Raw genomic sequence first — 13,533 nt, 5'->3', positions numbered from 1 at the left:
TGCGCCGACTAACTAAATGGCCAGAAGTAAACTGACCCATGTAACAGTTTTGGTATCCATGGCAGGTAAAAAACAGCTACAAGGCAGGACAAATGTAAAGTATTTACCAAAGAAACCAAAGGAATTTTGAAAGGCAGACCAAGGAATAAATGAAACGTGATGGGTGTGGTGAAAGCCCACTGATTAGATGCAGCATATCGAGAGGCAATGCATGTGCGCTGCCTAGGTTCGACCTAAACAAGCATTTGCAATGCAATAGGTCTCGCATTTACTAGAGTTTGAGCTATTGGCATTGTAGATTGCAAAGCCTTTTATTAATGTGTTGGTCTTTTAAACAAGTAAATAAAAGACATTGTCATTTCCAATGCCAATAGCATAAACTCTCGGAAATGCGAGACCTATTGCATTGTAAATGCTTGTTTTTTATGTCGCTTTATTCGCACACGATTGGTGGCTTAATTTGAAGACACACCACAGTCAATGTTGGAGAGGGATGCTGGACCGGACAGCAGTGAACTGCAGTAGACGGGCCTGATCCACGTTTTGCACACTGCACAGCCGTTTGCACTTGACAAAAAGTCACTGATGTAGAAAGGCAGCGCCAGGAATGTAACCCTTTCAGATCACTCGTGTAATCCCCATAACAAATGTCTGCATGTCTCGAGGCCTGCGGCCCCTTGTGTCTTGCACGGGTGCCTTGTAACATGAGACGGCCTAACAGATGTGGCGCGCACACTCCGACTCCCTGCTCTTGTGCCCTCGGGGGTTCACGGGGCTGGGGTGTACAACCCTCCCAGTGTTCACGGAGGAGCTCAATGTTTCAGCTGCTTCAGCTCTGACGCTCGGTCTTGTTAACAAGTTGGTTTGAACGAACCCTTCTTCGTCGCTGCTGTTGACAACATATTAAAGCATTGGTTGGCACACTGAACAAGAAGGCTCACTTCCTGGCGTTTTGTTTCGTGGCGGAGGAGGCGGGAAAACACAATGAAATGCACTTAGCGAGGTGGAAGCGGAGCAGGTGATAGATTTGTGATTTAAACGAACCTGTTTATCCCCAAAGAAAGAAGTGCAAACACGGGGCTGTTTTGGTTTAGATGTGTGGAGGGATAAGGGGTGAAGGCCAGATTACAGACGGTGCCCCAAGACGGAGCCAGCCCTTTCCTCTTCGAGGTAGACAGACGCCTTCCTGATGAATAGGCCATAGCTAGCGTCGAGCTGTTTCTGTTCTCAAGAAGCCCATCTCCCTCGTCCTCACTAGATGTCCCCGGAAGCTGTGCTCTAGTGAACACAGTGCAACCCACACACGGCCTGCCAGGCTCGGCAGGATTTTTTTTAATATACACCCGATTTTATATACACCAAATTTTGTCCGGTGGTCAATTTTATTTTTTTCACGGTGACGCGCTAGACCGCTGTCACGTGGACCAGTCAGGAAGACTGGCCGTCGATGTTTTCACATATATATTACACAAAGTCTGCTAGTGGGGTTAAGAATTGCGTCGCTTTTACCTCCTCTGAGCATGTAAGTAAGCGTGGAGGGTTAAAGCCAGCTATTTAAATTAATTCTTCATAAAGAATGCCGTTTTATTGCAGGATATAACTGCTGTGTTACTGTCGACAATGCTGCAACAGCGCCTTGAGGCCTGGTGTATGACTCGTGTCCACATGCACTTGCCTCCTGCCTCGCGCCCACGCTTCGAACCAACTCCGCCGACACACTGGTACATGTAACCGGTCTCACCAACAGACTGAGTTCAAACCGACCCTGCCGACGTCCTTCGAGATTTTAAGCAAACTTTCTGCTACACGGTTTTTTTAACCAATCTTTTTTTAACTCTCGGAGATTTTAAGACAATGTTGGTCCACGAGGGCCCACGCCATGACGGATCTTCCAGAGATCCATGTGTGATCGTTACAGATACAATTAATCAAATGAGAACAGTTTAACTCCTGTTTGATCCTGAATTGTGGGCCCAACTTTGGACACCTCTGATTCATAACGGCCGCACTGCGCCCATTCCAGGAACCGTACCATACTTGTGCATCTGCATTACTAAAAACACAGCCAACAATCGTCGTATGTGGTGGTAATTGTTGGCCGCAGTTTATTACTTATTACATAGTCACACTTGTACAATTCCCCCGGACATCCCCTTGGAGGCCGGGGTCATAAATCATGTCACACATTATTGCCAATGCGATATCGCGCATTGTCAGCTGGACATCATAAATCATGGGCCATAAATCATTATCCATCATAAATCATTCTGTTGGCCCTTCCTTTGTTGCCATAAATCACTCTCCCTGATCACCATAAATCAGCAGCCATAAATCATGGGTCATAAATCATCGGTATGTCATAAATCATTCTGTCACCTGCCATCAGAATTTCGTGGTCATAAATCATTCTGCGTGAGCATCATAAATCATCAGCCATAACTCATGGGTCATACATCATTGGTATGTAATAAATCATTCTGTCACAATCTGTCCTCATTCCGCTGTCATAAATCATTCTGCATGAGCCTCATAAATCATCAGCCATAAATCATCGGCTGGCCATAAATCACTGGTTTGTCTTGTTTGCTCATTTGCAACTCCTAGGGTCGTAAATCACCCTGACAGCTCGTAGATTGTTCTTTGTTGTTAACCACGCCCCTTTGCGTGTGGGGGGTAGCCTTTTCCCCGGAGTTAGGCCCCAACTCGCTACCTTGTTAGTCTCTTTTGTGCCCCACCTTCTGGCGGGGGCTGAGCTGCGAGCGCCGTCTCCGTTTGCTACCCCGATTTTGTTAGGCGCACTCACCCTGCCGTGCGGCATCCCAAAGTGAGTGGCCCTCCTTCTACACACCGCCCGTCGGTGTGCTCCCATACAGACCAAAACACTCGTCGTTTCCGCCACGCCGCCAGGGAGGCTCACGTCTTCCTGCGGCTCCCCCCACATCTGGTCAGCTCCGACGGTGTCCTTCTTCGGTGTCGTACAGTACTGTCTCCTCCCGCCATGGGTATACATGAAATCAAAATTGAGAGACAGTCAGATGCCTCTTTGGAGGCGTAATACAGTATACCTTCATCACACAGCATCCTCTATTGTGCCCCTGTCCGACAGTGTTTAACTACCGCTCTGCTTTTCGTTTTTTTGGGGGTTTTTTTACCTCTTTTTTTTTTTTTTAAACTCTGACATCCCACACTCTGCTGCACTTCACAGGTAGGCAGTACGGTTGCGCCGATTGCTTGTTCTGGGCCCGCCCAAACTCTGAATCTACAGTGGCGGCACTACATATGTTCCGAACTTATGCTTCGAAATCTGACCTCGCCCTGCCCTCGTGGTCCGCATATTATACGGTCTTTGCAGCAGGTATGCTAACACAAGCCCTGTGTCACTGCAGACCAGCCTTCCCTGTCTGGTGCTTGATCCATGCCTACCAGAAAAGCGCTCATTTTACAGGCGCCTAGCGGCTGGGGCGCACGGTGCTGGAAGTCACCCACACATGCTTACTTCTACTCCTGGAACAACCCAAAAGTCTTGAGGCGCTTTCGCTGCACGCATGAGCTCTTACGAAGGGACACATTTACTTATTCTCCTTAATTTTTTTTATTTTTTAAAAAAAAATGTTATATATAACCTTGCCAGCCTTTAGCGTATAATGCACCCTGGTCCCAGAACCAGAATTCGGTGTGTTTAAGATAAATATATATATATATAAATGTATTAGGGGGCCTCCATAGACCAGTTCATTCTTCCGCGAGGGCAATCGTTTGGAGTCCTCCCTCGCCCCACAGGCTGTCACACTGCGTCGACCGCCAGAGTGGTCTTTTTTTTTTTTTTTTTTAATACAAAATGATGAAAATTTATGCAAATTTTAGAATGGAGAATGCGGGCAATGCTCCCGCTACCTCTCACATGCTAAGCGACCGCTCTATCATTTGAGCTAACACACCTGCTGTTTATTACATCCACCTCCCTCATTACGCCTGTGCTGGTCGCGATAGCTCTCTTAAGGGGCCTTTAGCAATCCCCATAGTCCTCTGTAGTGGGATGGGGTCCTTGCATATACTGGTCACGGCAAGGCTCTGTCTGGCAATGGCTCTGAGTTTTCATGGACTCAATATCCTTGGAAGAGGTTCCTGGGAACACTCCATTTTGGCTGTAAATATATATAGCTTTTCCCACATAATATTCGTGTTTTCAGGACAGCTGTCAAAACTCGACACCCAGAGTGGTGTTTTTTTTTATTTTTTTTTATTATTTATTATTATTATTATTTTTTTATATATATAATTGATGGTGTTTATTACATACATTGATATACGCCCACATGATGCGCGGGTTGGTCTTTGGTGTAAGTACCTGGTGAGCAACGTGGCTCACTTCCGGTCCCGTCCCCGCTAGTTAACAGAAACCAGTCTGGCGTTAACAGAGCCGGTCACTCCTAAGTGTCTACTTTTTTTTTTTTTTTTTTGCAGACATTTGTATTGTATTCCAGCACAAACTCGACCCGAAGGTATTGGAGCGCCTTAGGGAAGAGATTAAGTAATTTGCCTAGCATCACAGGATGCTGAGCCGACGCAGAGGCTCGAACTCGGTTCCCCAGCTCCAAAGTCGGCAGCTCTAGCCGTAAGGCTGCGTGGCCTCGTAGCCTCTTGTCGGATTCAGGGAAATTGCATTCTTTTTTTTTTTTTTTAAACTCGACTCGAAAGTAATGGAGCACTTTACATGAGCACCAGTTGGGTTCCGCAAGGACACATTCATTTCTTTCGTAGGCGCGGGGGATTAAGTCATTTGCCCAGGATCACGGGATGTAGAGTCGACCCCGAGGCTCGAGCTTTGGTTTCCAAGCTCAGGAGTCGGCAGCGTAGCCGAGGCACCGTCTCTCCTCCCCAGCACGGTTAAAAGCTTTAACCGGCTTGCCTCTTTTTTTTTAATATAGCGCGAACGTGACCCTAAGGTATTGGAGCTCTGTACATAGACCCGCATTGACATCACACAATCAGGCATGAGGGGATTCGACGTTGCAGTGTCCACAGCTAAGAAGCCCCAGTCTGAAGGGGTTCGCACCTTCAAACTTGTAGTCCGAAGTCGGACGCCTCAACCCATTAGCCCGTGACACCCCTAAAGTATCAGAGCCTTAGTCCCATCGTCCATTCTTTGCCGATAATGTGTATTTATAAAGTGCTTCTGCCGATTCGAAGCTCTGTACCCCATTTTTCGCATTTTTTACTGTTACTCTGTTCAACAATACTCAGGTTACTGTCCTTGAAAGACTAGAGCGCGGCTGCCAGCAGCACCAAACCTAACCTCAATGTGTTAAAAACGCCCGCCCCCAGTCATGACAACTTTTTTTTTTTTTTTTTTTTATTTTATTATTAGGAGCATAAGAGTGAAAGCCACAGCTTGCATCTGTACCCGCGACTCCTGCGCCCTCCGCACCTATGGTGCGAAATTTAGCATTCCGCTCGGGAGGATCACCTTTCAGATCAGAGCGCTCGGAATGATGCCGGTGCACTAAAGTACTTGTCCTAACTTTTTCCCTTCCTCCATTTATTTGTTTAATTGTTTATCTGTTTATTCAGGTAGTGGCGCGCTTTACATGCTCGCTGGTTACTGAGCGCATTCAGGCACGAAGGGGGGGGGGGTTGGGTGAGTGCACTCGTCCGATGGTATTGGCGCCATTTACATGCGCGCCGGTTAGCGCATTAAATCACAAGCTGTGGGCGCGACCCCGAGTGTCGAACTCTGGTTTCCCGCACCAAGGTCGGCAGCCGAGGCGACGGACAGCATCCGCTCCCCCGCTGCTTAAGCCCTTTCCCCGCCACTGCATAGGAGGGGCTCAGAATCAAAAAGGCGCTGCGTTAATTTAGGAGCGGCAATTACGGCAAGAGATGACTGAATGCCCCATCAATAGTTCATGAAATCTGCCCCCAGCCTTTTGATGCAATGTACATACGCAGCAGTTACCTCACTGCATATAAATGTTTCCAACATCCCCTACTTGAGATCGAAACCATGTTCCTAGGCAATATAACTCACGTTTTCCTCATTGTGCTATCTTGCTTGTATCGCAATTTTACGCCATGAAAGACACTACTTACTACACGTTTTCCAATTTTTCTTAGTCAGGAGGGGATTAAGTGATCAGCTCTGAACTGTAGTGAAAAGCTCTAGCCACTACGCCGCATCTCCTCTTCAGTTGCGTTGCAACAGTGCCCTTTGCTTTTTTTTTTGGGGGGGATTTCACGTGATGTGAGGCCCGAAACGGAATCCTCCGCTGGAAGGTCTACTGCTCTGGCCTTCTTCTGCCTGAAGCCTCGCCCCCGCAGTGGCTCTTTAATACAACACCATTGCCATTTCACAATGCAAACCCACGTGTCCGCTAACTTAGCAAAGTAGCCGAACAGAGGCCAGGTATGCTGCCGGGCCGCCACGTTTAGGACAATGGCCCAGACAAGGTCTATTTTCCAAGTTGCAGGGGTCTCAGCCCTCGCCGCTAAGGAGCGTTTGTTACGGGGTAAATTGAGGTAGGGCACATATCTCGCACATCATCTGTGTAACCCAGCTGGTGCTTGAACAATTCACTAAATATTGCATTCTCTCGCACGCTATGACAGTCAGGGCCGTACTATTATGCTAACTCGCGGGGTGATCGGCCTGCAACGCCGCCACTCCTCCCTCCTTTAGTCCTTACCCTGACACAGCTTTCGGCAGCAAAAGCGTCTTCGACTGCTGCCCGGGGAGCTGGGGGGCATGCTTGCATCTTCCGACCTCGCGCCTCAGTCCACTCTGCCCCGATCCTACAGGCCCCAGCGGCGGCTGGAGGCCGTGCCGCCCTCCGTCTCCCGGTGACTGGTCCCTCTCGCTGCTCCCGGGGTCGCAACGGAGACAAGACGGATCCGAAAACCGTTGGCGGCGCTCCCCCAGCTCCCATGATATGCAAGTGGGCTGCTGCAGGGGGGAGTGACGCCTTATATCTCCCCTTCTCTTCTCCCCATTGTTCTTGGAAGGGGAGGGGGCGGGCACCTGAGGGCGTTTCGTCCTGCGGCGCTTCCCGCCGATGAGAACCGGTTTGTTCCTTGCCGGGCTCTGGCGGCCATTATGGCGCCGGCCCTTGAGCCCCCTTCGGGGGTGGCCTCTGCTAAACCAAACCGTATTTCCTGTCGTGAAATTTTAAACCAAATCCACTGACACCCAGTGAACACATGACCACACTGTGATGTGTTCTATTGTAAGCCTTCCTGACACAGTGACATTAAAATCGGTACAACTTTCTAATTCCGATTATCACACCTTCCTTTCACAGTGACATGAACCACGGGCCAGTATTTCCGCGAGCTGTTGCAAATAAAGTCATTGCCATCCCATGAGATGCGAAAGAAAGAGATTGGGTGCGAGAAAAGGAGGAAGAGATGGGAGAAGAGAAGGGAAGAAATTTAGAGAGGACAGAGGGAAGATAGAAGTAGAAAATAAACATAATTGGGGTAATGCTGAGGTAAGAAGAGGTAGGGGGCTGCAATGGGAGAGATGACGACGATGAGGTAGGAACAAGACAAGAAGGAAGTGGGATAAGGGAGGGGGTGGCAAATTGCTTGTACATTTCGCGGACGCTTTGATGTTCGCAGTGGCCGCGCGGCTCACTGAGAACATCAAAGCGCCCGCGAAATGTACACGCAGGCTGCCAAATGGTGCGCGCGCCCGGCGCACTTGCACTGTGTGAAAATGATCGCGATCACATCAGAGCGGCCGTGCGGCCCGCAAAAGTGAAAGCAAACAAGTGCTTTCAGGCCTCCAAATGGTGCGCGCGCCGGCCGGCGCACATGCACTGTATTTGGAGGCCTGAAAGCACTCGTTTGCACTTCCAGATCCTCCATTTACATAATCTCTCGCGAGAGCAGCGCTAAAGCGCTGTCTCAGGCGAGACCTAAAAAGTATAGACGCCAATAGCTGGAGCTATTGCTCTCTCCTGTGGACATTCTATGAACTGCAGCCTCTGTTATGCCCTTGAGAATGGGGAGCTCTCCCACTGGTTTCTCAACATGATTCACCGAGATCTTACTTTAAATAGACTAGGTAATTCGCAGCATTTTTAAGTATTAGAACAACTTTCTGCAGGCCAAAAAGTAATAGATTACTAATCACACAAAAAAACTGAAACCCGATTATGCTTTAGAGTTAAAAAAAATCTGAATGAGGATACCAGCATAATTTACAGTGGGTTTCTGGAATCGGAGCAAAATGGCAGGACACACATGAGAACTGAGCACAGCTCAGGGTCTCTAGAGTCACAGATCAATACTAAGAAGGCTGATGAAGCACTGTGTTCTAGAATCAAAGGAACCATCGGGTGCTAGGAGAGAGCGCGTTGGTTCTAGAGCCTGAACCGATATCAGGATGCTCCGGAGACCTGAATGTGGTTAAGGTTTAGATCAAGGTTAGAATAATACTTGATGATATAAAGCGAGCCAGAATGAAGCGCTGGGTATCTACAGTGCACATATAATATTAGAGTGAACAGGGGATAAAGCTCTCAGTGGGATAACCAGTACAGGAAACAAAGAAGAGCAAGGCAAAGGATATTGATTAATATAAAGAGTCTCAGGACTCTGAGACCAAGGGAATGAGAGGAAGACACGGGATATGAGGATAACAACCAGATTCTAGAGCACAAAATAAGTAAAGCCGTAAAAAGCATGGCCAGAGAATTAAAAGAACATTATAAAACACAGGACCGCACGACATACCATATACAGGGCAGACAAACGAAGCACAAAGATTTTATGATCATAACACACAATATGATGATATCCAGAGTATCAAAATACTAGGCAAGGTTAGGTACAGGGGTTCTAGAGCCAGAACAGAATAAAGGGGTACACAGAGTATCAGGATAAAGCACAAGGGTATAAGATCAGAACACAAGGTGACCATAACAATACTCAAACTCTCCCTTGCTCTAGGGTCGGTCGCTTTGCATATAGTGATGAAGGAATGAGTGAAGGCTGCGACTCAGGCGAGCTCAGCCTCCTCTTTACAGGGCTGGGATTGGTGCTACCGGCAACCTTTGAAAATGTTTAGATACCAGGCCCCACAGCACGGGTGAGCGCCGCTAGATACCAGACCCCACAGCACGGGTGAACGCTGCTTGATACCAGGCCCCACACCACAGATGAGCACTGCTAGATACCAGGCCCCACAGCACAGGTGAGCGCCCCTAGATACCAGGCCCCACAGCATGGGTAAGTGCCGCTGATACCAGGCCCCACAGCACAGGTGAGTGCCGCTAGATACCAGGCCCCAGTGCACGGGTGAGCGTCGCTAGATACCAGGCCCCACAGCACGGGTGAGCGCTGCTAGATAACAGGTTCCAGAGCACGGGTGAGCGCCGCTAGATACCAGGCCCCACAGCACGGGTGAGTGCCGTAAGATACAAGGCCTCACAGCACGGGTGAGCGCTGCTAGATACCAGGCCCCACAGCACGGGTGAGTGCCGCTAGCAACAGGGCCCACAGCACAGGTGAGCGCCGCTAGATACCAGGCCCCACAGCACGGGTGAGCACCACTAGATACCAGGCCCCACAGCACGGGTGAGTGCTGCTAGATACCAGGCCCCACAGCACGGGTAAGCGCTAATAGATACCAGGCCCCACAGCACGGGTGAGCGCTGCTAGCAACAGGGCCCACAGCACAGTTGAGCGCCGCTAGATACCAGGCCCCACAGTACGGGTGAGCACCACTAAATACCTGGCCGCACAGCACGGGTGAGTGCTGCTAGATACCAGGCCCCACAGCATGGGTAAGCGCTGCTAGATACCAGGCCCCACAGCACAGGTGAGTGCCATGAGACAGCTCGACCTCAATCTGGGAGGGAGTAGAAGAATTGGAGCCTTCAACTACTGTTAAATGTAGCCAGACAATTTGTTTTACAGCATAATTTTCCAAACACTACTGCTAAAGACCGAAGGTTTTACAGGTATGTATCTATAATAAAATCGTGCACGACCACCACGTCGGTTTTCCAAGGCTGGGTGCCTCAACCTACCATGCCCCGGAGTCAGCCAGCTGCATACCAGGGTTTCTGTGATGTCTTATATTTGTGATGAGGGGGCACTGAAGTGTGTGGGCTCCTGCAGATTTCTTCATGGATGGGCCCTGTTTATTGCTTAGTCATGGGGGCGGGGGGGTTCCATACTCTGCGGTATAAGGTGTTATAGTAGAATGTTTAGAATGCTTTCTATTGCTGTATTCTATTTCCATGGCTTTAATTACTGTGCCCTGTTTGTATCTGTTTAAATGCTGCTTGTTGTTCCACGTTCTGAAGAGCAGTTCATCCTCAGTTACACTGCTGCTCTTCAGGAGGTGGATGCTTCAATAAACTACTCTACTACTTCATAAGAAAGTTTCCATGGATTTCTTCGTATTACATATTGGCGACGAGGATGGGATTCCTAACCTGTCTCTAGATGCTGGATCCTCGTCGCCAATATGTAATACGAAGAAATCCACAGAAACGTTCTTATAAAGTAGTAGAGTAGTTTATTGAAGCATCCACCTCCTGAAGAGCAGCAGTGTAATAACTGACGCTGAACTGCTCTTCAGAACGTGGAACAACAAGCAGCATTTAGACAGATACACACAGGGAACAGTAATTGAAGCCATGGAAATAGAATACAGTAAGAGAAAGCATTCTAAACATTCTACTATAACATAAGGGTCTCCACTGCATGTCCCATTTTATCCAATTGGTTCCTGGATAAGCTTGGGAACGTGGCAGCTGACGAGGCTGGAGAATAAACTTATCATTACACCCTCCCTACTTCAATAGTGTGTGGTTGCCTACAACAGCCTTCCTTTGCCCCTCGGCTCACCTGTCCGCGTGTCATACTGCAGCACGAGCTTCTCCCCGGTCCTCTGCACACTCCCCAGGACGTAAATGTAGTGGGAGCACGGAGTGCAGAGCGGGAGGTCATGGGACAGGGACACTGAGAATGAGAAGTCTGTGAGAGGCAGGGAGGCCACGAAGGACCACGAATCTGTCCAGGGGTCGTAGCGCTCCACCGCGCTGTAGAGGCGCGTGCTGGAGTCTGGAGCCAGGAGCACGTCTAGGTACCAGCCGCCAATGGCAAAGATGTGCTGTCCCACCACAGCCATGCTGAAGTGCCGCCGCCGCTGGGAAAGAGAAGCACAAAATAAATAAAGAAAAAAATAAGAAAAAAATAGCAAATACAACTTTGTGGCAGGCTACTGAGAGCTAGCAGCCCTCAAAGAAGGCCATCCACACACAAGCACTAAGAAAATATGCCATGATATTACTTTTGTGGGTTAACAACTGGTCAAGCTAAGTCGAAATCCCCACGTTGTTTGAGGGTACTATCACACATACAGCTAAGTGCTACTGAGTGGCTATTTGTCAAAAAAATGTGCCTTTTACTTCTGGCAAATCTGAAACCTGGCCCTGGATGGTTGGCTGCTTGTTTGTATATGAGGTCTAATACCTCACACGATTCAGTGAAACAAGGTGTATATTCCCTTCTTGTATGTTGAGAATGTGCAGCGACTACACCAAGCTGTAAGCGAGATAAACAAGCAATGCATGTATATGAAATTACTTTTAGGGAGAAGCAGTGGTTGTGGAGAGTGAGTGAGAAAGAGAGAGAGAGATAGGTGTGTGTATGTGCACGCGTTGGTTTGCGCGTGTGTGCGCGCGTGTGCACGTGTGTATGTGTGTGTTTAGTGACCCAACTGCGATGATATGTAGCACTGAAAAAAACTGTTTTGGTGAACATTTTAATATTTCGTGATGGATAATCTAACTTGAAGACACGTTTTCATGATTGGGAGAGCTAGTCATTTTCTTTTGAGGGACTTCAAAGCTCTCTCTGCCATGTTTTAATTGAAAATGGTTCATTTCACTCAGACATAAATAGAAAATCAATGATTGACAGCATCTCTGCATAACTAAAACTTTCAAAAGTGCTTAAACTAAAAACGTTGGCAACTAACCCCTACAACCAGAATAGGAATCACTAATTAAAACAGGTGAGTGTCTAAACCCTTCCTGAGCGCTAATGTTCCTAGAATAACTCTAGCTGCTCATTCTTCTTTAGAAAGCGTATCTGTGTTTTTTTCTGAATAGTCTGAGGTAGAAATTAGAAAAGAGAAGATCCTAGTTGTATTGTCATCCATCATCATATTAGCATCCAAGCTAATTCCAAGTGTTCTTATTTTACTCTGTAGATAGATGTTTACTGTTCTGACCAAGAAAGAGCCTGGCTCCCCAGTGGATATTCGGTTTGTGCACATCGCTGTTGTCAGTTTTCATTGTGTTCTTGTTTTTATGCGGGTCTGTACAGTCGGGCAGACAGCAACGCTACAATTGTCAAGGGAAATTGGCCTCAATAAAGCATACATGGCTGGAGGGGTTACGCATGCTCCTAAAACACTATAAAGTAAAATGCCACATAAGTGAGGACTATATAGCCAATCAGGACACAGCACACGCAGTGATCACACACTCCCCATGCCGGACATCTGGACACGTTACCCACTGGCCACACTGTGTCCCAGCAAGGTCGCAGCCCACCTTTATTTTTCAATAGACAGTTAATGTATGACTCCAAAGGCAGCCATGTACATTCCTCACCATACAAGGATCACTCAAAATGTTTATTACCTACGATGAACTGTATAAAAAAAGAGGCTGCAGACTGACTGTAGATTGAGAAATTCCTCTGACCCTGTGCCTGTAACTGTTCTTCCGGTTCTCTTTCTGTTTTGCCAAACGCCTCATTTTTTTTTGTTCAAGGTATTTCCTGTTTAAGGAACAAATTAATTGAACCTACAGTGTTTGATGAGTGTCTCCAGTCTCTCAACAAATTTGTCAATGGTCTCATCGGCTTTCTGTCCTTCTTGACTGATGATGTACCTTTCATAATCTACATTTGCCATTGGATTGAACTTGAGATTCAAGGTTGCTTTGATTTGACTGTAAGAAATTTCTTCAGTTCACAGCATTTTCTTTATGACTGTAAAACACCTTCACCAGCTAGATTCTTAAGGTACTTGATTATCTTCTTATTATCTGATTCCTTAATCGCATCAGTGAAATCATCAAATGTCTCTATCCCTGCAGTCCATCTGTCGCCAATATTCAACTTTTTGGCTGTATCGAATGGCAGTGGTGGTTTCAAGAAGGCGGCAGTATTGTAAATATTAGTGAAACCTACTGATGTGGAGAGTAGAGTTCTCTCTGATGCTGCTTGGTGATCTTGGTAATGCAAACCATCTCTGAGGCCTTGCAATGTGCTGGTTCATCTTTGATAATGAAAGGAATCATGACCCCTTTCTTGGTCTCCATTGTAAAAGCAAACTTTCATGAGTCCAATTCGCCGCTCTCAGCTTTCTGACCTTCGGGACCTTTGGAGTTGTTCTGAGCCCCACTCTGCAGCTTTGGAGGGGTGCCATCTCCGGAATAGATGGCTCTGCAAGCACAACATATGGGTGCTTCCTCGGGGGTCACTCTCTCCAGCGCCACGGCATGATGA

The 13,533-nt window shown here is 47.7% G+C and overlaps 1 protein-coding gene across 1 annotated transcript in view; it reads right to left on the bottom strand.

The window, feature by feature from the left end:
• The window catches only part of LOC146855842 (kelch repeat and BTB domain-containing protein 13-like), a 40,267-nt gene that overhangs the window by 11,947 nt on the left and 14,787 nt on the right, over nt 1-13,533 (bottom strand). The window contains exon 3 of the mRNA XM_085653783.1: nt 10,858-11,158. Within this exon, the coding sequence (XP_085509909.1) occupies nt 10,858-11,158 (301 nt within the window). The remainder of the gene's footprint in view (nt 1-10,857; nt 11,159-13,533) is intronic.

The sequence above is a fragment of the Triturus cristatus genome, chromosome 4_1 (genome assembly GCF_964204655.1).
Source record: "Triturus cristatus chromosome 4_1, aTriCri1.1, whole genome shotgun sequence".
In the NCBI taxonomy this organism is placed as follows: domain Eukaryota; kingdom Metazoa; phylum Chordata; class Amphibia; order Caudata; family Salamandridae; genus Triturus; species Triturus cristatus.
Note: the sequence above shows the minus strand (reverse complement) of the source record. Positions and strands in the feature narration are given on the sequence as shown.